This window comes from Malaya genurostris, chromosome 1 (assembly GCF_030247185.1).
Source record: "Malaya genurostris strain Urasoe2022 chromosome 1, Malgen_1.1, whole genome shotgun sequence".
Classification (NCBI taxonomy): Eukaryota; Metazoa; Arthropoda; class Insecta; order Diptera; family Culicidae; genus Malaya; species Malaya genurostris.
Genome location: NC_080570.1, coordinates 52,040,171 through 52,064,953, shown reverse-complemented (window position 1 = coordinate 52,064,953; position 24,783 = coordinate 52,040,171). Strand labels below are relative to the sequence as shown.

Below are 24,783 nucleotides of genomic sequence, written 5' to 3'. Positions count from 1 at the left end.
TATTTGCGATTCACACGTGGTATCAGACGATCGTAATCGACATAGAACGATTACGGAACGATAACATTATTTGTGAGGCAATTCTTATACACACACACAACATACATCGGATCATTTTTTGTATTTAAGTTGTAAATGAACTGTTATAAAGCCTAATTCTGTTTTAAACAGATTTCGCATTCGACTTCACGGGCAGAATTCCTATTCTAGAAATGAGCAAAACGAGTCATGATTTGGAGAAAATAATATATTTTCATGTTATGATAATACACCATGAATAAAAGTTCTCGGATCATGATTCATTTGGATTGATTTCACTGAAATTTAAACGTAACGCACTTGACGTTAATAGGTATAACTTCAGGCGTGTTTCTGCTACGATGGTAGTTTTTGCAACATAAATTCAGGCGTAATGCTCTAAAATATGAAAATTTCAAATATAAATTAAATGGAATGGTGTGATGAACGTATTTTTTACGTGATTTTAACTAATGACGATGCCTAAAATAACGTGTTTAAACGAACTGCATGAAAAACACTTGTGAATCAAACCTCTTAAAAAGAAACTCTATGTTGAATTTTTGCAAATACCGCGGATTGATTTTTCCTTTTATGTTTTCAAAACATCGTTTGAAAATTCGTCTTATTTAGAATATTTAGGTGATTCAATATAGCTTGTGTTGTTATATCTAAGCGTAGCGTAGCCGTGCTTAGTCTCTTATGATGTCAATTTTCGGTTCAGTAAACTTTTTCAGTAGTTCTAGCTTTTCGATGTCTGCTTTTTGCCTTACCACTAATCTATTAAGCAATCTATCACATCACTTGAGGGAGAGGGTTCAAAGTGATATCCGGGTAGAAAATTGCAGTTACGAGCTTTGAAAGAAATACATACCTCAAGTAACGCATTTTCGAACCATGAATCATTTTCATGGGAGAAGAGTTATTGCTCATGATTTCATGAGCAGTTAAAATGATTGCCACGGAACGACCGAAATTAGCTCTGCGCCTAATTCGTATTACTGTTTTTGAATTAGTTGATTTTAACGACAAAATTTCCAAAATAACTATGAAATTAGTTAAAACTGAGAATTTACTTTGCTGGAAAAAACTCTTATTATTAAAGAATGGGTTTAGTTGGCGAATATCCTGGACACAAACCAGCAATATTTCAATCCAACACGAAATTCTCATTGACAACTAATTTTGTTATTAAAATCAGAAAATTTGTTTCTATTTATCTATCACCATCATTACTGAAGGACAGCACAAAGAAAGCAATACTGAAATGGGTATTATTAACAAGTTTATTAGCCAAAAACTCATGAGAAGTGTCAAAGCAAAACAATCCATTAAAAAGCTAAAAAGGACAGTCTTATTGAAACTGCTTTAAAATTGTTTTGATGTTTTTCGCATGTGTTCGATATATCTTTATTTAAATTTCTAAACCGATATGTAAAAATGTCGTAAACTGTTAGTGGAAATCGTATTTATTCAGAATTTGTGCGCACTTGAAGCGATTTTGCGTAATAATGTTTTTACGCGGAACAGTGAAGTGAACTTCGAATGTTTCACTCTAATTGTGATGAAGTTTTTTTGTATCTTCAAACCTTCCGAGCTGCGCCGTCCGGTGTACTACTTGTATTCGGTTTTTGTTTTCCGAGTGCTCAAAGTTTTCAGTGAGAATGAAGAAAACAGTGATTTAGAAGAAAAAAATTCAAAAAGATGTTTATGTTTCGTTAATGTCTTTTTCTCCAATACAACATCGTATTTATACCTGCCAATATAGAAAAGACAACCGCGTCTGAAATTTTTTCGGCAGTAGTGTGCCATTTAGTGGCTAATAGTCATTACGGTGTTACCGTTTCGGTGACAGGGCGCCACATAGCTGCAGATTGCAGAAGCCAATTCAACCATTCATATTGGTTGAAAACAACATTTTATTTCTTTAATTCAACTAAAAAAATAGTTGAATGGAAATGAAATGTGCCATAGCTAAGAAATGACAGCACGTTTAATTTGTGAATTCAACTAAAAAAACCTATTTTATTTTATTTTATCCACCTAGTGGTGTAATGATGCCTTTCTCATATTACTCATTACATCATAAATATAATCGTGAAATTCGCGAAAACAACTGTTTATTGAATAGAAATAGGATAATTTGTTCGGATCTAATCTCACAAACTCTATAACACCTGTTTACCCTGTAGTTCCGGAACCGAAAGTAGTATCCACAACAAATTAAGAAATTCCGTATGAAACTGTAAGACTTTTCTTTTGAACCTATAAGTTTGTGAAAATCGATTTGGCCATCTCCAAGAAAAGTAATTGAGATGCTTTTTGCAGTTGATCACTATTTCCAATTCTTGCGAAACCGGATTCAGATGAACGGAATAGCCGAAGTTGGTTCGTTTACTACCAAAAAATATGACCTACAAATAGGAACAGTTTTGAACGTAGTTAAACCTATACTTACTATCTCATGCTATATTTCGATTGAGCCAATTAAACAAAATCTAACAAACGAAACGAACCTGCGTTTCTTGCATACGAAATAGAACAAAGCACGCATCGTTTGTTTTGACTTTTCTACTTTTTTAGGTGTTGTACATATTGTCACTCTATATGGCGATTTGAAAACTTTGACACTAATCGCCCTGCAACTGCGGAACCGGAAGTCGGATCCGGATGAAATTTCACAGTAGGTTTAAAGACAGTATGAACTTTAATTCAAATCAAGATTTGTGAAAATCGGTTCAAGCATCGCAGAGAAATCGAGGTAAATTTAGTTTTAGGAGTTTTTCGTCTCCACTTTCGGTGCTATCGGAACAGGAAAAGAGGGGACCAGTAGTGCCGAATTAAGTTCTCATGCCCACAAACTAACAAACTCTGCAAACTAGAAGAATTTATCAGGCAGTTTTAAGGGATTTGTACCTGTTTTTAACCATCGTTCGTGAAAAAATACTTATAAAATTGGTAATTTCCCACTTATCACGCTTTAGTTCCGAAACCTGAAGTCGGATCCTGATAAAATGTTCCACAAATTTTTATAAGACCTTTCATTTGAATCTTAGTTTGCAAAAATCGGTTGAGTTGTTCCAAAGATAATTGAGTGTAAACTTTTGCTCAAATTTTCACATATTACCATATAACTCCGGAACCGGAAGTCACATTCAAATGAAATTCAATAGCAAGCTATGGGACCATAATACCTTTTATTTGAATCTTAGTTTGTGAAAATCGGTTCAGCCATCTCTGAAAAAAGTGAGTGCATATTTTTTTCACTTTTTTGGTGCATATCATCCTATATCTCCGGAACCGGAAGTCGGATCGGAATGAAATTCAATAGCAAGCAATGGGACTATGAGACCTTTCATTTGAATATTTGTTTGTGAAAATCGGTTCAGCCATCTCTGAGAAAAGTGAGTGCATATTTTTGTTACATACACACACACGGACACATACACACACACAGACATTTGCTCAGTTCGTCGAGCTGAGTCGAATGGTATATGACATTCGGCCCTCCGGGCCTCGGTTAAAAAGTCGATTTTCACAGTGATTGCATAGCCTTTCTATATGAGAAAGGCAAAAATAGTCATGCTGTGTCAATGCTGATTCCGGTCGTTCCGTGTGGTTTCATAATTTTCTAATCATGACAGCAGTAACGGATTTCTTTCCGTGTTGTAACTTTATTTACACTTACTATTTTGCCTGATCAGTGCTACGATCTCACAGACACTAAGAAACTTTCCAAGTCTGGGCTCGAACATACAACATCTGGATTGTTAGACAAGCGCCTTATACTCTGGACCACCGACTCGGGATTGTAAACTTCGAATTTCGCACTTAACACATTTAGTGACACGCCTGCTACAGACCGTACTAGACAACAAAAAAACAGCACTCAAAACTTATAACCAAAAATTCATTTTAGGTCAGATATTTTTGAAACTCTCAGGATTATTCCCTGTTCTCTAGTGCTATGTTATTAGTTTCGTTTCTCAAAGTTGTTTTTTAACATCCTTTCCGAAGCTAAATGCTCGCACCTTGGACTTGATGCTACCCATAAAAACCTATTCAAACCTTGTGTCATCTTTCGTAGGTTGCTTTCATAGTGCAAGCGTCACGCGAAGCATGAAGACAGTACACCACATTGAATCGCTTCGCTTCGTTCCGCTTTGCGCACTTACTCTGACAGCGCCCTAACACACTTTCATGAATCCTTCCTCTAAATCCTTGCCGTTCGTCGGAAAACTCTCAGCTGGTGTAAGTCAGTATGAACTTCTAAGCAGCTTCTTGAACTCAATGTTTAGTTTCTATGTAGGGAGAAGTGGAGCTTGTTTGGTACTTTTAAGTTGCCAAAAGTGTTACGCGAACTTCTAAACAGCGAGAAAGCTCACGCGGTTTTAGTACGAAATGCCTACCAGAAGTTTCGTCGTTCAGCAAGAAATACCATAAGGGCGAAGATGCGGTTTTCTGGTAGGATCTAGCGTCGGCCCACTGCTCGGAGTGATCGTTAGAGATGGAGCGGCTGAATATCGATGTGGTAGACAAGTCGGCGAACCCGCCCAACGTCCCCCAGATGCGTCACATCGAGAATTTTTGGACCAACCTGAAGCGTAAGATCTACTCCAACAATTTTGTCGCGAAAACTGAGGAGAAATTGATAAATAAAACAAAGAAAGAACTTAAAAACTTGCCACCAAACATGTTTCGTCCGCCATGGCGAATGTTCCTGTTAACAGCAGGAAGGCCGCTCGCAAGGGCATAGATTTTTTTTGTAAGTAAGCTCAAATAATTACCTTTCATGGGAAATTTATCAGAAGCAATCATCTGTCTTAGTCCATTTTTTAAGCAAACGTTATTATTTGAAGATTTCCGACTTCCGGTTTTAGAACTATAAGGTAAAGTGTGTTAAATCATTTAGTGCGACGAAGCAAGATAATTTTTTATTAACTTGACATAACTGTTTACAAATTGAAAAGGTTATGTTAGTTTATACCCAAAAAAAGTTTCTTATTTTATTCAAAATTGGAAAAAGAATGTCTTCACAGAATCTTCTAGTGATATTTTTGAAAATATAAGTAATACGAGAAAAGGCATCATTACACCACTAGGTAGATTAAAAAAGGTTTTACTAATGACCACCTGTAATTTTCTCCGAAATATTTCGTTAGTAAATAGCTGTGTAGTGCGAAATGAAAATGTAAAACGTAAATGACAGATATCTAGCCGAATTTCGACAAAAGCTAACATATATTTCAAAGTTTCGGCAAACGAATTTGTTGATATCGGGATAATGGTTAATCACCGATGAGTTCAGTACAAGATTTTGCCGAATCTCGGCAAAAAGATGCACTTTGCAGAATCAGAAAATCTACTCAACGTATCTCGGAAAACATAACATTGATTACTGAGCAATCAGCAAAATTAGTGGTTGCCGATCTGTCTCGGTATATTACTCTACCGAGCTAGAGAATTGGGTTCAAGTGTGCACAAAATGACGATTCCTATAATTTAGTTGCATCCATTGGAGAACGTTTTGTGCCAAAACAAAGTTGGTCCAATTTTTCAATTGTGATGTCATGGTTAATTTTATCGAAAGCAGAGGAAAGCTCGGTGTAGATGACGTCCGTCTGAAAACCGTTTAACATGACTTTGGCTACGTAAAATGGAAAAGATAAGAGATTGTGAGCTGTGGAACGCTTTGGCATAAACCCGCGTTGGAAATCATCGATACACTGATTGCAATGGTTGATAATTTGAGTTAGTACTACCTTCTCGAACACCTTTGGTGTTACGTAAGTATTTTAACATTCACCCTCATTCTTGTTTACGTCCGTATCGGCAATGCGACGATCGGGTACTTTCGAACGAATACGAATAAACCATTTTTGTTTTCACTCGAATGAATTTGAATGCGACTCGTCCAATTCTCCAATTCTTGTGATTCAGTCCAATTCTTGTGATTAACCATATGCGAAACGCTAGAATGTATGTTAGTTTAGCTTCAAACGATACGTGTATTCGAACATCATTCGTACGAACGAAAAGTCCTATTCTCGTTTACGGACGAATAGACGAAATGCCGTGGTTTCGATTCGTCAGTTTTATGTTGCGAATCAACAACAAATTTATTTTCGAATCTAAAGGTGATTTGTAATCAAATCATAAATTTGTGTTTTGCAGAAAACATTTAGAAAGCATAGCAGTATAGTAAAATGCAATTTTTTTTTCTGGCGAGCCTTCGAATATATGCGCGGTCCCAAGTTTTTATTATTTACTTTATATTAAATACATGATGTTTTTTTTATAATTTTTTTTTATTCAGGCCAATTTGCGTACAAGCTTTACGTGGCCGAATGAGCCATGTTTTTATTAGATAAAATATTTTTTTTACCGTTGGATCTCGTTGTCATCCTTTTTCTAGGGGGAGAGGAGCTTCCCTTTTTATCTTGCGATGGTTGAGGGGCACTTTGTCCGTGGCTCGTGTCGTCCTCCATTGCCGCATCTGTGGCATCGTTGTTGGTTTCCGTTTTTTCTTCGTTTTCCTTGTAATTCGCATACTTGGGTTGGTTGTTAGTTGCTGTAGACGCGCCTTGTTGTGCATAATTTGCAGTTGCTTTTTGGTTTGATGGTACAACAGGAGTACTGCGCTCACTAGTTTCCGTTGTTGGGCAGTTGTCCTTATTTTTGTTTGAAGATGTCCTTTTTGCAGTTTCAGTGCAAGGTTTGCCGTAGTGTGCAGGTTGTTCACAAAACTGACATGTAACCAGTTGATTTTCATACGTAATCAGCGTTTTACACGGATGTGTCCCGTCTTGATCACAAATGATGTAAGATGGAACTGCTTTACGTAGTTGCATACGTACCACTCGCATGCCATTCCGGACACCCGGAAAAAAATTTCGCCATACTTCCCTTTCGATGGAAAGAACTTCACCGTACTGCGACATACTTTCCCGAACGAACCCATCACTGGTCTGCGGGGGAAGGTCATGCACGCGTACTTCTATGGCATTGTCCACCAAGTACACAGGGATTTTATATTTAACATTATCATAATCAACACTGTGCACCCCGTTATTAACCGAAGCAAATGCAATTGTATCTCTTTCACGTTTGAACATAATGTACACACAGTTAGACGCCTTGTTGAATTGAATCTCACTTACACCATTACCGTTTAGATGCATTCGTTCCTTATAGCAGCCCTTACACGTGACAATATTATTGTCAATCCAAAGTATTGTCAATACCATCAATCCAATTGACTTGGTATCTTGAGTCCGCATTTTTCGAGAAAATCAAGTGTTTGGAGCTTCAAATATTGCAAATGAATATTAAAATATAGAGAGAAAAGACTATTGCACATATTTCACAGTTTCTCTCTGGAGAGAAAGTATTGTTGGATTGATGAGCAGTTTTGATTTTTTGACAATATTTTCGTCAATCCAATGAAGTTTCCATTACACGATCAAAAGTATTGTCAATACTCCTTGTATTGACAATAATATTGTCTCGTGTAAGGGCCGCTTATGTAGCGTTTACACTATTGCTGGTTGCCAGCATGCTGGTGCCAGTGTACTGCCCTCTTAGAAAAAAAACGTTCAACGGTGGTCCTTCGTTGGTCTAATACTTTGGATCATTGGACCACAGTTGAACGTTTTTTCCTAAGAGGGCAGTACACTGGCACCAGCATGCTGGCAGCCAGCAGAAGTGTAAACGGGGCATTAATCAAGATTTCAATTTCGGTTGCTGCTGGTCTAACTTTGCAGCGCTTGAAATCAATACAAATTGAATTTGGCCTTGTAGACCAAGTTTCAGGCTTTGTTAAATCGTATTTGGCCATTATTGCCTATTATTCACTACACTGTATTGTCCTTGTTTCTATCGTCTCGACCGTGACCAATAGTCGACTGTGTCGGATGACATGCGAGCACGAACTGGAATGCATGATTTTATCAATGTAATAAATATGTAGACTATCGAAAAGATGACAAAAGTGCGAGAAAAATGCAACATATTTTTCGCAGATACTACTGATCGGACTGCTATTTTAAATGCGTTTTTTTACTTTGCACGCAGTTTACTTTGAAAATTTCATTTACCGACTTGAATAAAATTGGTCCATACGGCCGTAAACAAGAATGAGGGTGATTATTTCATTTTACAACATATTAGGTATGAATAAGTACTTCTTTTTAATTATATCCAGGAGTATGTACGCCGGACCAAAATAATATTAAAGTGGCCAAAATACCTCTGTTACCCTACTCAATGATCCCAAGCACAGAACACTATATACGGTCTAAGGAAGAGAAAGGTGTGCTTAAAATAGTGGATCAACTGCGGCCATCCCTTGCATTTATCCAATCGAAATATTATGGGATGAACTCAACATGAAGGTGAAGAATATTAGCGTGACCAGTGAAAAACAACTGATACACTTCAAAGATTGGTCGAAACGCTTCCAAATCATTACCCTATTGAGAAAAGGTTTTTTCGAGTGCCAATAAATTTCTACAATCATGTCAATAACTACATTTTATTATCATTCGATCGCTCCGTAAGTCAATGTTTTGGCCTTTTGTTCCGTCGATTTTTCTTCCCCGGGAAATCGTCATCGTCATCATCGCTACCACTAGCCCTGCCGCCTGGCCTTGACTTTTGATCCCATTCAGCTTTCAATTCCTGTAGCATCGCCGGCGTCAGTAGACCTTGAGCAAGCAACCGTTCCGTCAGTTTCCCTCGAGGTGGGTTTTCGCGGTAGTACTTGGTCTTCTTTTGTCGCATCATAAACGAGTCCTCGTCCGGTGTGTTCGTCGAAACCGCTGATTCCGAGTTTTTCAGCAGTTTGGTGATCTGAAAAACCCCCTGCTGGATGATGTCGTCCAATTCTTTCTGGATGTCGCGAACTAATTTTTCATCGGGGAACAAATCTGGGAAGCGGTAGCTTAGCCATAAATACAGATCGAGCACATCGAAAACTGCTTCCAGATGAACCAAATCGATGATGGTTCGCGGAAGTTGGAATGGCCATCCGCACTGGTTACAGAGCCAATCGAACGTCACAGGTTCATTTTTACTGTAACGTCGGGCATACTTTAGAAACATGGAACAAACGAAAGGCATTTGTCGGTTGATGGGCGCACAACAAAAAATATACCGCGCTCGAAGTGGGAGTGGCACATGCTGGATAGTTTCCGCCAGAAATCGAAAATCCTCAGTATTGCACATGAAATATAACGAGTCGTCAACCGTGCTGAGGGAAACAAAAATCTCCATCAAATTACTGAGGGTGGCATTTGGCAGATGATACGCGTAAAGTTCGATCATATCTGCCGTCGGATGTAATCCAGCTTGAGTCAGTGGCTCTGGTGTTTGGGACAAAATGTTCCTTAGGGTAGGAAGATCTTCAGATTTAAATGTAGTTACAAATCCTTCATCCCATTTCATTCCATATCGTCCTGCACGACCTGCGATTTGTAAAGCTTGAGAAACGGAAATAGTGTCCATTTCTTTCTCGCCTTTTTGATTCACCGTTGGTTTTATTATTGAATTGAAAATCACACGCCGTATACTCAAATTCAATCCCATTCCGATCGCATCCGTTGCAACCAACACTTTGCAACTATTTTCTGGATCGTTGAATTTAGCTGCCTGGGCAAGTTTCGTTCCGGGAGGCAAACCACCATAGATAACAGCCACTTCTTTGCCTCGTGCTTCGATTTCTCGAGATACACTGTAAATGTCATTTTTACTGAAGCACACGATACAATCGCCGGCCACAACATTGTCTAGTGACGTCAGAGCCTGACTTTCGATGTGTAAAGGCGTGAGACGTTTATAATTCCTAACTTCGAGTGTTTCGTGCGTTGTGTCACACATCTTCTGTAAAAGTTCCAATGTTCCTGGCTCTCCGCAAACGTGGATTTCTTCTGCCATCAGCCCAAGAAACGCTCTTGTCCAAGCCCAACCCCGTCCGACATCTTTCAGTAACTGAATTTCGTCAATGACTGCAACTTCGTCTGAAAAGGGCAAGAGACAAATTTATAAGACCTCATTACATTACATTCAATTTATAAAATTATTCATACATACAAGGCGTATTAATCGAAGTCATCTCCACCGTACACGCAACATGTTTCGAAGGATTTCCGCTCGGGTCCGCCAATTTTCTTTCCTCTCCGGTAATCAAATCACACAGTGTCCCTCGCTGATTGCTCTTGTTGTACACTTCGCTGGCCAGCAGCTTCAATGGACCACAATAAACACCGGATTTTGCGGCTAAAAACCGCTCCATGGCGTGGTAGGTTTTTCCCGAATTGGTGGGCCCCGAGTGAAATATAATTTTTCTGTTGATCCCTCTCGCATTCGGGTACCAGTTTGCTGGCTGCCTCAAATCGGAAATTTTCTTCAGATCATCCATACATTCCAAGTGTGGAAAAATATTTTTAACATGCCGTAAAAAGTATGGAAAAATATCGTCCACATGACCAGCTCCTTGAAGGATATCGCTCAACACGACGTGCAAATCCGTCGGCAGAGCATCCGTTTCAAGACAGTACCTCCGAAAACTGGTAAACGCTTGTGACTGTAAATTGGAATCAATCCCATTCTCAAGGCAAAGAAATTTAATCTCTTTTCGATTGCTAAACTTGAGAATCACTTTCAACATTTCTGCCTTATCGAGAACTCCACCGGTCAATTCGGCTCCTACATTTATGTCGTCCGGTGTGGGCCGAATAGGCACCGGAGTAAACAGTCGATTTCCTTCATCTCTCTTACCACGGGATTTGATTAGAATTGGAGAAAGAATCCGGCCTCGAATTAGTCGTGAGCCGAACAGCGGCACATACTGGGCAGATATTCGATGACAAATTTTAAACATTCTCAGATTTGATTCAAGCCCAAGAAATACATCACCTGAAACGATGGTTTGTACGGTTGAAAAAACAAATTTATAAAATACTCTGAGCTTTTCGAGGAGAAAGCAATCGTAATTTTACCTCACTTAATCCGGTGCCGACAAACGTTACGAGATTTATATTGCAGTTAGATGTTAACATCTTGCACGTGCAGCAAAACAATATTACGTCACTGCATATGTAGTAGTAATAAACGTCAAATCGTACACACTTATTGTGAACTCCTTCAAGTATATCGAGTAATTTGAGCAGATCGAAATTTTATTTGGTCCAATCCACGTGTGAATGTGTTGGTGTGACTATTTTCAGCGGTTGTGTTGCGAATGCTAGTGTGAGTATATGTCGAAATAACCCTGTAAATTTTGTCGAGCCGCATCGTGCCAATTATTGAATACATATATGTAACAAAAAACATTGCGATGTCAAGAGAACAGTTGAGAAAAGCATTAAATCGATTATAAAACTCTACAACACGTAATGGAACCGACGACACGACCTGCCACTCGCTATTAAAAACTGTATCACAAATTTAACTACCCCTCAGTAAATCGTAATGTCAAAATGAAATCGCTTGAAAAATGTTTGTAACTGGCAACTCAGCTTGAAAACTGTTGTTTTTGGAATAACAGCTACCGTTACCGTAGTAACATTTATTTACCTTAAACTTTTCATAGCAGTTGAAAGAGGAAATGTTTTAAAAGCGAAGGTTGTTCCTCTACGAAGCAGACCTAACATTTTTACGGAAAACCCATTCATTTGGGGATCGTACGATTTGTTTGAACCGAGCTCCGATGCCACACTTATATTTTTCAAAGAAGTCTGACATGGGTTTAGATACGTATAAGAAACAAATCAGAGTTGACGTAGACACGCATTAATTCATTTTTGTGGGATTCATCTTCGCTAGCGGAGTTGTGCATAATTCGAATATCATACACTTTTCTATACAAAAAAATATTAATCGAATTATTATTAATGTTTGCCCTGAATTAGTTTCTGGGCGTGTTTAAACAGATGCAAAATTGAGCTTGCATCTTTGCGGTATCTTCAAGTAAAAACTCCGATCTAATTCGTATCTAATCAAACAAAACATCACCATACGAAACCAATTTATCACTCAAAGTTACGAAAAACCCATGGGCCCAATTTTTTTAATTTATTTTTATTAGATTAATTTAATCTTGATCTTTCGCGATAGGGACAAAAAATTGGTCTTTTCACTGCTAATAAATTGAGCAACGAAGGTAATTTGGCCACTCTAATATATATTGGCCCAGTGCTCATATTTTTGGTTGTAATCAAAATAAAGTACATATTCATACCTAATATGTTTGTCTAATGTCTGATGGATAAAAAAATCCTTAAAATTCTGAGACAGGATGTACTTAATTTCGATTACGTCCAGAAATCTGTACGCCGGACCAAAATATATTAAAGTTTCCAAAATAGCTCAGTAACCATACATAATCAACTGTTGAACTTGACTCTGGTGCAGGATAATTCTGTAATTTGGAATAAACAAAAATTTTCAATACGATTTATAAGGTTACTATGAAACTACTTACAGAGTCGTAAAATTCTAAGCTCATCTAAAAACGATAGACCAAACCATCATTTCAAAATCAATGTCTTTAGAACTGCACTTTCAAAGATCATAAAGTCCGTGTCATTTGCAATTACAGCTATTGCCCAACACGCATTCGCGTAGGCAGCCGATTCTTGATCACATTCTCGATCAATTGCAGTCCTCAAAGGGCCATATTTCTTTCCGACATGTTTTACCGGGTATGAGATTCTCGAGGGTATGGTTCTTCGGTAATTTGCATTATTCCCGGATACTTATTATCCTGACGCGTGGTTCAGGTAACATATTTGGTATTCTGAAACGATCTGTCATAATAAAACGCCAAAGTAACATTAAGACTTTTAAACCTTATGTGAAACTTATCCAATACTTAGGGCATATTCAGTAGTGTTCTAGTTCTAGATGCATAATTTATGCCAGTTACAAAATTTAAATCTGAATTTTATAACAAGAAAAACTGGCAGTCCCAGCAGTGTTTTACTCGTGTTTCAAATATACAAAAAATAGAACGGCATCGTAGACCAGTTTTAAATTTGACAGAAGAACTGGTCGAATAAATAAAACTAGAACGGCTTGCTGGGGATACGTTTGTTCCAGTTTCTGCTCTATTATAGATCTTCCATATAGAACTTCTAGCTGCTGAATTTGCTCTTATTCTATCTTGTTTAATCGCCCCGCAGTGTAATTCAACATCCAGATGTAGTTGAAACTTAGGATAATTTCACAAATAAAATCATTCACTAATATATATTGTAGAAGTTTGAAACCACTAGGGAAAATCGTTTTGATTTTATTCGTCATTATGGTTTGTTTATTTACTATTGGGCTCCTTGGTAACTAGTTCTTAGCAACTTGAACAGTGTTGCGCAAAAAGATTATTTTTATCATTTTCAAGGGGTCGCCATATTTGTGGTAACTGGCGGTAAATCGCTCACGAACACTTTTCATTCCGAATTTTTTTCGGAGTGCCTGGTCGTGTCGTCGATGGAACTGTCTTCTACTTGGTTCATAAGTTGATAGCTTACGAAACTCTATATACATTTACCGTAGTGTATGATTATGAGTCAAAAATATTTTTACCTCAGTGTAAGATTGAGCCCACAACCAGAGATGCCATTTATACAGATTTATCTGTATTATACAGATTTTTACATACATTTTTACATACATGCATGAACCGTGAAAGACTTTTTCTACATTTATTCCCACTAGACAAGAATCTTAATTTGTCACAATGTAACGACTACTCAATTCCCATACATACCCGAATAAAAAATATTGTAAAAAAAAACAATACGATTTGCTGTTACTAAACCTACCACAACTATGCTTCGACCGTTGAAAAATATTTTTATGTATTGTTATACACTATTCAATTAATTGTGAAAATGCTTTTTACAATAAAATGTATAGGTTGTTAAGTATCGTAACAATTCAAATCATAAGGTTTTCTCATACATGTTTTCTTGGAAAACAATAAAAGGTACAATTTGCATATTGTTTGAAACAGCACGTGTACAATAAATTCAATTGTAGAATCGTAGAAACAATATATTGAATCGTTGGAAATGAAGAAAAATTATTATCAAGACACAATAAAATGTATTGTAACCCATAGATCTAATTGTGAATCAATTGTTTATGCTGTAAAATCAATGGTTTATTTTTTATGGGATGGTAAAACAGAAAACGTTTGTAGTTATATCGAATACAAAAAAAAAAACAAATTTAGAATAAACACACAACAGAGTAATGGCAACCATCAGTATTTAAGTGGAGCACATGGTTATTATGGTAAAGCAAAGCCTTGGTATTACATTCCTGTAGTGGAATTTGACCTTCTGTTTCAACAGACTTCGCAGCCGATTAAGAGTGTACAGAACCATTGCATGGCTGGTGCTACGATCTTACTGACACTACGAATCCTTCCAGTTCGGGGCTCGAACATACGACAACTGGTTTGTAAGACCAGTGCCTTATGCATTGAACCGCCAACCCGGGACAAAGGTATTATGGTGCATGTAGACATAAGAACTGATGGAATTAATAATACAATTAAAGCCGAATGATACATGAACAATCAAAAACAAAATAAAAGAAGAAACGGATCATAACTCAATCTAGGAAGGCATGAAAATTTGAAAATTTCTAACCATTCAATTGATTCAATCTAGGAAGGCACGAAAATTTGAAAATTTCTAACCATTCAATTGATTCAATCTAGATAGGCATTGAAATTTTGAAATTTTCTGAACAACGGTTTTGCGAGTCAGTTTCTTATGGCGTTTTCGTTTTTAATTTGCACTGCACCGGTGCAGTGCTACACTGAGGCATGAATAAACGAACAAAAATGACGAAAACATAAACAGTAACCATTGACTACAATACATGATTCCATTGCACAGAGCTACACCAAACTTTTGATGAGTGCTACACCAGTGGTATCGATGCAGAAAAAGTGTAGCACTGGTGTAGTGCAATTGGTAAAAACGAACGGTTTCAGTGCAGTTTTCGCTACACCGGTGTAGTGCAATTTAAAAACGAAAACGACATTAGTTAAAGTTGAAAGAAGTGGTGGTGTATTTGCAATTTGGAATTGCAATAAGAAAAAAATGGAGGATTCCGACAGCGTATTATTCATAATTCATGGTAAATTTGATAATTTTTTGCCTATTATTTTTCTACAATCCCAACGAAGTTAGAACTACCATTGTGTTCTTTGTAGTGTATCCTTAAATTATATATGAATTTAGACTTTTGGAAATCGAGTTTTTTTGCAGACTTTAGTTTTCCAAGGCAATTAAAATGTTGATTGTCAAACATAATATTCCGAAAAAAGACGACCAAAACAACCGTGTGATCACAAGTTATTTATTTTTTGTAAAAATTTCTTAACTTGAGCCCAACGTAGAATCTTTTGATCGGTACTCAGATGGCATCACTGCTTCATCATATGTCAGAAAAAAGAACAAATTTTATTTGTAAATATCCACGAATGATTCACGCAATTAGACACAGGGCAATTGTGTATTAATGTATTTAATATTTTTTTTAATTGATTTTTGTACCAAAATATAGCTGACTTAATAACTACTACAATAATTTGAATTCACCATGGGTCTTTTCGGTAAATCACAAGAAAGAAATCCAAAAGACATGGTAAGATCAGATGGAATACCGATGCATTAAATTTTACTACCTCAATTCTATCGATTTCTCGTTAACATTGAGTTATTTACAGGTACAAGAGTGGTCGTCTAAATTAAGGAAAGAATCTTATGCATTGGACAGACAAATACGTTCCATCCAACGGGAAGAGGAAAAAGTGAAGCGATCTTTAAAAGAAGCTGCCAAAAAGAACGACAAGGAAATTTGCACCACACTGGCGAAAGAACTGATCCGTTCCAGAAAAGCCGTTAATAAAATTTACACTAGCAAAGCTCATATAAATTCGGTTCAGCTCCAAATGAAGAATCAGCTGGCAACTGTACGAGTGGCTGGTTCCCTATCAAAATCAACCGAAGTGATGCAAGCTATGCAGGCTCTTGTCAAACTTCCGGAAGTCGCTGCAGCGATGCGAGATATGTCAAAAGAAATGATGAAAGCTGGTATCATAGAAGAAATGATTGATGAAACGATGGAATCCCTAGAGGATGTTGAAGAAATGGAGGAAGAAGCACAGAAGGAAATCGACAAGGTTCTGTGGGAGATCACTGCTGGCAAGCTTGGTGAGGCTCCCTCAGCACCGATGGCGGCACCAACGAAGGAAAGTGAGGGTGAAGCTTCAGGCGTGATGGCAGAGGTCGAGGATGAAGAAGACATGAAAGATATGCAGAGTCGGCTGCAAGCGTTACGATCGTAATTTTAGTCAGAATCTAGCTAACTATTCAGAATTTAAATATCAACATCAAAACATTTTGGTGGAGTCCATTATGTTTTCACTTACGTTACTATATTCCTCGTGTACATATAGTCAGATTTTTTTTCCGGCTGCGGAAGTACAGCTCGTAGACGAGTATTTCTATTTTCTTCCGAATAGAGCGTTGAACTAAAATGATTGTGATTTGTGAAGGAAAATGCATTAACCTTTAGGAATATTTAAAGAGCTCTATAACTTGAACTCATGTTTTCTTTGATGTTTTCATTGGCCCTTGATTCTTTTGAATAGTATAAGTCTTTGCGTGCTTGTAGAAAAAAAAAGTTAAATCATTTGGCTCGTCAGGTTAATTACGTTACGAGTGTTTTATTTACTCACACAATGCATAAATAAAAGATAAGAATTTGTCTGCAAAGGTTGGTTCTTAGCAGCACGTCTTAAAATAAAAACGATTTTTTTACACTCACCATCTGATGTCACTGAAGCAGTATTTGGAAATTCTGAGATTGAGAAATATCTTTTACAGTACTAAATCTCATTAATTCAGGCAACATTTTTCGTTCACCTATGATTAATTGAATTATTTGTAAATAGTAAGCTTTTGTGAACATGTTTTATTTAACCAGTAAATCCGATTTCTTAAAGACAAAGATTTCCATGAGACTTCTATTGAATTTTCATGTAAATTTGATTTTCATGTTCTTGGTTCTGGTGTAATGAGAATATAAAAACTCCAATCTATATACGAGGTCTGTTCAAAAAGTTCCCGGAATTTTTTAATTGCGCGCGTCTGGAGAGCCCGGTGGTCAAAAATTTTTTTTTATTGTGTTGGTACATATGTCCCTAATGTATGGTGAAATTTTCAGCTGTATTCATTGTTTACATTCTGTTTTGTAGCGGCTGGTGTAGGCGTATTTTTTTGACCTCGGCGATTTTTGTCTTGGTGACGTTGGGTGCTTCCACATGGACGATTGTGCTTTTGTTTCGACATCATAACCGTACACCCATGTTTCATCACCAGTTATGACCCTTTCAAGTAAATTTGAATCGTCGTTGACGTCGTTTAACAGCTCCTGAGCGATGGTAATGCGTTTGTTTGTTTGATCAAAATTCAGCAGTTTTGGAACAAATTTTGCTGCCACTCGTTTGATGCCCAAAACATTTGAAAAAATATGATGCCATGAGCCAACTGATATGCCAACTTCATCAGCAACTTCTCTAATAGTGATTCGGCGATCATCCATAATCATTTTTTCCACTTTTCCCACATTTTCATCGATTATTGACGTGCTGGGTCGACCGGAGCGTTCGTCGTCTTCAACGTCTTCGCGGCCATCTTGGAAACGCTTATACCACTCGTAATTACTTGTTTTTTTCATAGCAGACTCACCGTAGGCTCTCTGTAACATTTCGCACACTTGGTTACACTTTATTTCATTTTTCACGCAAAATTTAATACAAATTCTTTGACTCTTCAATTCTTCCATTGTTTAAACTAACAAAAATCGCCGAACTAAAAAAAACACGTCTACACCAGCCGCTACAAGACAGAATGTAAACAATGAATACAGCTGAAAATTTCACCATACATTAGGGACATATGTATCAACACAATAAAAAAAATTTGACCGCCGGACTCTCCAGACGCGCGCAATTAAAAAATTCCGGGAACTTTTTTAACAGACCTCGTATAATAAATGACAATTAAACGCCAATGTTTAGTTGATAATTAGCGTAATAGATTGATATTTGTGTTTTATGTGGGTTTTTTCTGAACTATTTTAGAATTGGTAAGACAAAGATCAAAATAAGATTATAGCGGAGTCTCTCAAAGCAACCAAAAGTTTCACAGTATATGAAAACAACCACTTTCTTGCTGCTTCAAAGTAGACGAGAAATTTTTGACAACTTGAAGGTAGAGAACAAGTTTTGAGCTAACTTTCTTGCTGCGCTGAGCTAAAGTTCGTTCAGTTGCGTTGGGTGAATTTTAAACTGTGGATAATTACTAGAAAACGGACGGCTTAAGATACTATTCATTAACTTCGAAAGTAGCTGAAGATAAATCATTCCCTCTTTCCAAACTTTGGGTTACTTGACCAATTACCAAATGCAGATAGTAAATATCATATCTGTATGAGATGATTATATAGTTATAATAGTTAATAACATATGTATCGTTGTTTAATGCGTTGGCTGAAAGGAAAGACGACTGGTATATTCACTGCACATATTCGCTTCGCTATAACAGAAATATTGCACGTTTTTCATATATTTTTTTCTAATATTCATTCTCAGAAGCTAACTTATAGCCATTCCCTAATTGTAGACAGAGTACTCGGCAAAATGATGTAATGACTTTACTAATGATATGAATATTGATATGATTATTTGACGAATTCAATGTTCATGTACAAGTTAATGGACATTACATGGATAAAATTAGTGAATGTGAATGAATTTATTTTGAGATTGCAATGCTACGTACATTCATTAAAAATGACCATGTAGTATCATCAGACTAGAGATGAAGAATTTTTTGGACAATCGGTCTAAAATAATCCTTCCGATAGTCTCTAAAGCAGCCCTTACACGTGACAATATTATTGTCAATCCAAAGTATTGTCAATACCGTCAATCCAATTGACTTGGTAACTTGAGTCCGCATTTTTCGAACAAATCAAGCGTTTGAAGCTTCAAATATTGCAACGGAACATTGAAACATTGAGAGGAGAGTTCATTGCACATATTTGATAGTTTCTTCTCTGGAGAGAAAGTATTGTCGGATTGATGAGCAGTTTTGATTTTTTGACAATATTTTCGTCAATCCAATGAAGTTTCCATTACACGATCAAAAGTATTGTCAATACTCCTTGTATTGACAATAATATTGTCTCGTGTAAGGGCTGCTTAATGGAAACTTCATTGGATTGACGAAAATATTGTCAAAAAATCAAAACTGCTCATCAATCCGACAATACTTTCTCTCCAGAAAGGAAGCTGTCGAATATGTGCAATGAACTCATCTCTCAATATTTCAATGTTCAGTTGCAATATTTGAAGCTCCAAACGCTTGATTTTCTCGAAAAATGCGGACTCAAGTTACCAAGTCAATTGGATTGACGGTATTGACAATACTTTGGATTGACAATAATATTGTCACGTGTAAGGGCTGCTTAAGGATTTACTAATGAATTTTAAACGTGTTTAGTCTATAATTGAGCCTGCACAAGTAATAACGAGCAAGTCTCAAGGCCACGAAAAATTTACGGAATCAATTTAAATTAGGGTAATTGTACACTTAATCTCATATGTCGAAACCATTAGTTGGAAAGAGGTCTGGAAACTATTGTGTTGTCTTTGAATTCGTTACAATCGTTTATTGTAGGCCGAGTAGTGAGTCGCATAATGGAGAGAAGCGTTAACGACATTAGACGTTTGACCACTCTGCCGTCCGAAAATATAAATTAAAATAAAATTGGCGAGACGAAGTTCGACGGGTCAGCTAGTTCTGTATAAAATTTTCATGACGACCTAAGTGCATATGACAGATTAACTTTGTTTACTTTCTCTTTCAATTATTACAGAATATTCTTGTAGTTTTCGATAACTATTTTAGTTAATTTCGAGGGTTAAAACCGGGTACAAATAAACGATAAAACAGTTAGAGAGAAGGATTGCTTACGATAATAATCAAATGAGAAATAAACAAAGAGAATCTGTTTTTTCACTAAGGTCGTAATGAAAATGCTATATAGAATTATCAATGCAGACTTTCAATAATTATAAAGTGGTGTACTATAGCTATTTCATATTTTTTTTTCTAAGACTGTATGTAATTGCTGAATAAAAGTAAATTGGTTCGCACAAAAAGTCCTGTGATTCGCGATTAGGATATTGGACAATCGGACTGATATTTAATCTATTAGTTTGCAAATTATAATCGATTATTGAGTAATCGAATAATCCGTCATCGGATAATCGTTCGATTAAACTAGCAATAACCTAATCTACAACAATTTAATCATTGATTTGAAAATAATATTCGATTTATAAAAAAAAGTCTATTAATGGATGATTTACAGTATTGTTTGTATTAAAACTTCAAAAGTACTGCACTAGATGGTTACATGACTCATACTTCGAACATAACTGCGAACCTTCCGCTTGATCTTCCTCAGCGCCAACACAGTGAAACGGACATGGAATAAGCCATTTTATTTTTTTTCATTTTGCCTGCATTTGCTGGTTGTCCTGATTGCTCGTCGCTTCGTCGGGTTCATTTGTTCAGTATTTTCCGATTGATCGGAATTCCGGCTATTTGGCGGACAATTTTTTTTCTCTTTCGAGCAGAGTTGTCACTGAATAGTAGCAAAGACATCATATTAACAAGATATCCAGCTCTCACATTTCTCGAACAAATCATTGGCAACATACTTTTTAGCGAGCATGCCGCCCTCAGACGAGTCTGCATCGAATCTCATACATAGAAGTAGGGGAGAGAAATGTTAAATTCGTGCGCGCCAAAATAGCAGGGCTGCGCACCCATACAATTGACATGATATGTTGAATGTGATGCCGTGCGATGGCGTTGCTTAACTGAAGATTGATTTCGCTCCAAGCTGACAGGGTCTGATAGTAGACTCCGTAATGACTTCCCCGTGTGACTTTGTGCTATTATTTGACCCAGATAGCCGTTCAGAGTCTTGTTTTATGTAATGTAAATTTCCCTTTATTCTGAGCCCCTATATTGGAAGATATCTGAATTTAAGACCCAATTGTTATCGGCGCACAGTCTACCGACAATCAGTCGAAGCTAAATTTTTACCTTAATGATTACCAAAGACATCATATTAACAAGATATCCAGCTCTCACATTTCTCTAACAAATCATTGGGAGCATCCTTTTTTGAGAGAATGCTGCCCTCAGGCGAGTCCGCATCGAATCTCGTACTAAGAAGTAGGAGAGAAACGTCAAATTCGTCCGCACTGCGCACTCATACAATTGACATGATATGCTGAATGTGATGCCGTACGATGGCGTAGCTGAACTAAAGATTGGTTTCGCTCCAAGCTGACAGGGTATGTGATTACGCAGTAGGGTAACGGATCCAGTATTCATCTCATATACTAAAAGCATTAGTTAGAATGAAATCTGTTGTCCTAATACTAAGAAATTAGCTATTCTTTCGGCTTCTTTTATCAAATACATTTACAGTGTCGGGTCCAGATGAAATTTAAAATTTTCTATTGGAACGAAGAATCTTTCTTGAGAAAATCGATTCTGCAACTCGGAGAAAAGTCATACACACACACTCACAAACAAATATTCACACAGACAATCACCTTCGAAATTCTTGTACAGTGTAATGTCAAATGCAGAGTGAATGTGAGTAGCGTGACGACAGGTGTCCACTTGGAAGAAATGCTGTTCGTCTGTGTCAGTTGTCTATCAATCAACCGAACGAACAAGTTGTCAAATCTTATTTAAGTTTTTAAAAATATGGCGGCAAGCTTGCTTTTTTTGTCAATATTTTTTAAATTTTGTTTTGGATGAGATATCCTCGTTTTACTTACATACACTCGGGTCAAGGTTAGTTTCTTTCAGAATAATTTTTAGATGATGCACAACCAGAGAATAGGAAATTTATTGATCAACGCAGAGTAACGTATGAACCGAAAAAGCACTTTCATTTCATTTTGAATTCAGTTTTATTAGTCAATCACTATAGAAAGTTGTGAGTACATAATTATGCATTAATGTCAACAGTACAGTTTGAGGTTCAACTCATCAAGAACAACAATCGTCAAACATTTATACCAGTGCATTTTCGTGGAAAAGTTCGATTGCAATATTGGGTTTTACACACTGGGTTTGTTGAAATAGAACATATTCTTTTTATCTAAGTTATCGTAAAATCGTTATAGCATGGTGCTGCCTATCGTGCTCTATAAAATATTAACATGGTTTCGTGACTAATTAGCATACGCTTTCTGGTTGTGGTTGTTCTAGTGAATTTTCCGGTAACAGAAAGGTTTTCTGCGGGCGTGCAGGATGCGAATCTGTGGAGAAGATACTAACATTTCTAGAGGAGTGCGCACAGTAATTATCGTAGAAATTACTGTTTCTACGTGCGTTTGTATAGAGAAACGCCTATCTAAACTGTGACGACGCCTGGTGAAACGTACGAACGCACAGGCTGGAATGACGTTTGCACCGAGATGGCGTCCCATTCGGCGGCAATTTCGTCACCAGACTGCGCCAGGTGTCAGCGAAACAGTAAACCACAACGAAATCGTCGCTTAATTCTCTGTGTGTGTTCATGAGTATGGACTTGTCAGTTCTTTGCTATACGCTAAACAATCACTTCGACGAGGTTTGCTTTTGCATTTTTTGTTTGCTTTGCGTTTAATATATGTATGTGTATATAAGGTTCAATAACTCTACATTTCAAACTCTTTTTGCTGAGGTTAAATATTTGACTAAAACCCTAATTTAATGTAAATGTTTTTCAATTCATTATGTAACAATATTGATTTCAATTCGCAAAATACACGAGTTCATCATTAAATTAAGCATTGTATTTTTTGCTTTGTTTTTTTTTCTCTAAGATACGATATATCAGCCTATTTTCACCATTCTTTACTAACCTAGTCGTTGTATTAAAACGCGTGTATTTGAATGATAAATTTTTTTTTAATGATTTCCGGTCTCAGGTATTAATCAGTGGTTTGCAGGGCTCTTGATGTGGCCCCTCTGGTGGAATAGTTTGAAACCAGAAGCTACATTTACTATATGCATGACAGCATATAAACTACGTCATAGTAAGACCCTCTCAGATCAGAGTAGAGGCATGCTGGGTGTACGGGATCGTGTATTGTTGGGAGGAATTCAAACTAGCAAACTAGAGGTGCTTCTATATTTCTGCATTTTCAGTGATTTGTTTTTGTTGTTGCGAAACAACAGGTGGGTGCAGCCGTTTTTTGTGTTCCTTCCAGAGGATGACTTCCTTGTGAAAGACATAATATTTTCATTTCTACTTGGAACAAATACACTGTCCATTGACTTGCTTTGAAAGCACTTCTACTGACAGTGTTATGATTACTACGAATAGGATGCTTAAAAAACTCTACATTCTACATATAATGGTTCATTTTGCTTGAAAATTATATTTTTTTACTAATTAGTTTACATTGCTTTTGATTTATGTTTCATTTCAATCATCCTTATGCTAGTTCAGAAACACGTCATATGATTACATTTAAAATATCAGACCATTTTTTTGTGGTTTATAATGTTTCTTGCGGTTTCGTGTATTCTTCGGGAAGTCTAGAATAATTTCCATCAGTTTCAGAACCACAACATGGTCGCTGTTTGAGATTAGTAGAGTTGTTCTGAAATAACAGATATCCGAACAAAACAGAATTTTGTCGACTGATGAGAGCTAATTTATAATGTAATAAAAACAACTGTGATATCGGTCGTGTTATTTGTCTAGAAAGTCCACCAAAATTCCCCGGCTCAATTTTATCGGATACATTGCGCACACTATCCGTCAGAAGAAATCGAACACAGTTGTCAGAAGCGAGTAGAGGAAAAGTATGTATTTATTTTAGTATTCGATGTGTATTTTTTCTTCCACAAAAACAATCTAGTTACACAAAAATAGCTTGTTTGCACAGAGAAACATTTATTCACATATTATTTCCGGCTAGTCGCTTGATGTTATAAACATAAAATTTATACTTACCTTAACTTACTTTCTTGAGTACAGAATGTAAGTCAGATCGTAGGTTTTCCTTCAATCCTAAAATCTCCAATTACAGACGTTTAATGTTGATGTACTAATTCATATGTTTCTCATTATTTCAAGAAAGATTTTTTGATTTATGAATTAATTAGGACAAATTTTATAGTACTGGATATCAATATTCCTAGTAAGAAGTTCAATCAAAGTGATTAAAAATTAATTGCTCAATATTGGTCCGTCTCATGTTTTGAATGTTGATCGGCGTCGATTCAATGCTGACACATTCACGAAATCTGTACGGAACTAATATTGAACGGTTTTGAAACATTTGTTGGACTTGTTACAGGATTGACTCTAATAATATTGTGTTTGGAAAAAAAAGAAGAAGCGAAGTCCCTTGACCTCAGATAGTATAAGAAAGAGAGCTTATTTATTTCTGCGATAGCACGTGGGCTACAATCAAGACAACAAAATATTTATGATGTAACATGGTTTAATGAAGCGTTGAATAGGAAATGACAGATCAACTGACGTCGTTGGTGATTTTCGCTGCGCTGAGCTCTCCCTCTAACGAATTGCATGTAAGTATTGCAACGACAATATACTACGCGTGGTATGTAGGTAGACCCAGCCCGAATT

The 24,783-nt window shown here is 36.7% G+C and overlaps 2 protein-coding genes across 2 annotated transcripts; one reads left to right on the top strand and one right to left on the bottom strand.

Annotated features, from left to right (window-relative positions):
* Positions 1 to 8,537: 8,537 nt before the first annotated feature.
* On the bottom strand, positions 8,538 to 11,115 carry LOC131439427 (ATP-dependent RNA helicase SUV3 homolog, mitochondrial). Its single transcript, XM_058610418.1, has 3 exons — positions 11,016 to 11,115; positions 10,108 to 10,932; positions 8,538 to 10,034 (listed from the first exon to the last, which is right to left on the bottom strand). The coding sequence occupies exons 2-3, from the start codon at positions 10,895 to 10,897 to the stop codon at positions 8,578 to 8,580; spliced, it is 2,247 nt and encodes a 748-aa protein (XP_058466401.1). The 5' UTR covers positions 10,898 to 10,932; positions 11,016 to 11,115; the 3' UTR covers positions 8,538 to 8,577.
* Positions 11,116 to 15,488: 4,373 nt separating this feature from the next.
* Positions 15,489 to 16,870, top strand: LOC131439419 (charged multivesicular body protein 3). The gene is made up of 2 exons (XM_058610410.1): positions 15,489 to 15,678; positions 15,761 to 16,870. Exons 1-2 carry the CDS (start codon positions 15,634 to 15,636, stop codon positions 16,379 to 16,381), a joined length of 666 nt encoding a protein of 221 aa, XP_058466393.1. The 5' UTR covers positions 15,489 to 15,633; the 3' UTR covers positions 16,382 to 16,870.
* The last annotated feature ends 7,913 nt before the right edge of the window (positions 16,871 to 24,783 follow it).

Bases quoted from the DNA above. Each gene is read 5' to 3' on its own strand.
- LOC131439427 (XM_058610418.1), bottom strand. From the start codon at position 10,897: ATGTTTAAAATTTGTCATCGAATATCTGCCCAGTATGTGCCGCTGTTC. The intron at 10,035-10,107 runs GTATGTATGAAT...TGCCCTTTTCAG, and splicing joins GACTTCGATTAATACGCCTT to ACGAAGTTGCAGTCATTGAC.
- LOC131439419 (XM_058610410.1), top strand. From the start codon at position 15,634: ATGGGTCTTTTCGGTAAATCACAAGAAAGAAATCCAAAAGACATG. The intron at 15,679-15,760 runs GTAAGATCAGAT...AGTTATTTACAG, and splicing joins AAAGAAATCCAAAAGACATG to GTACAAGAGTGGTCGTCTAA.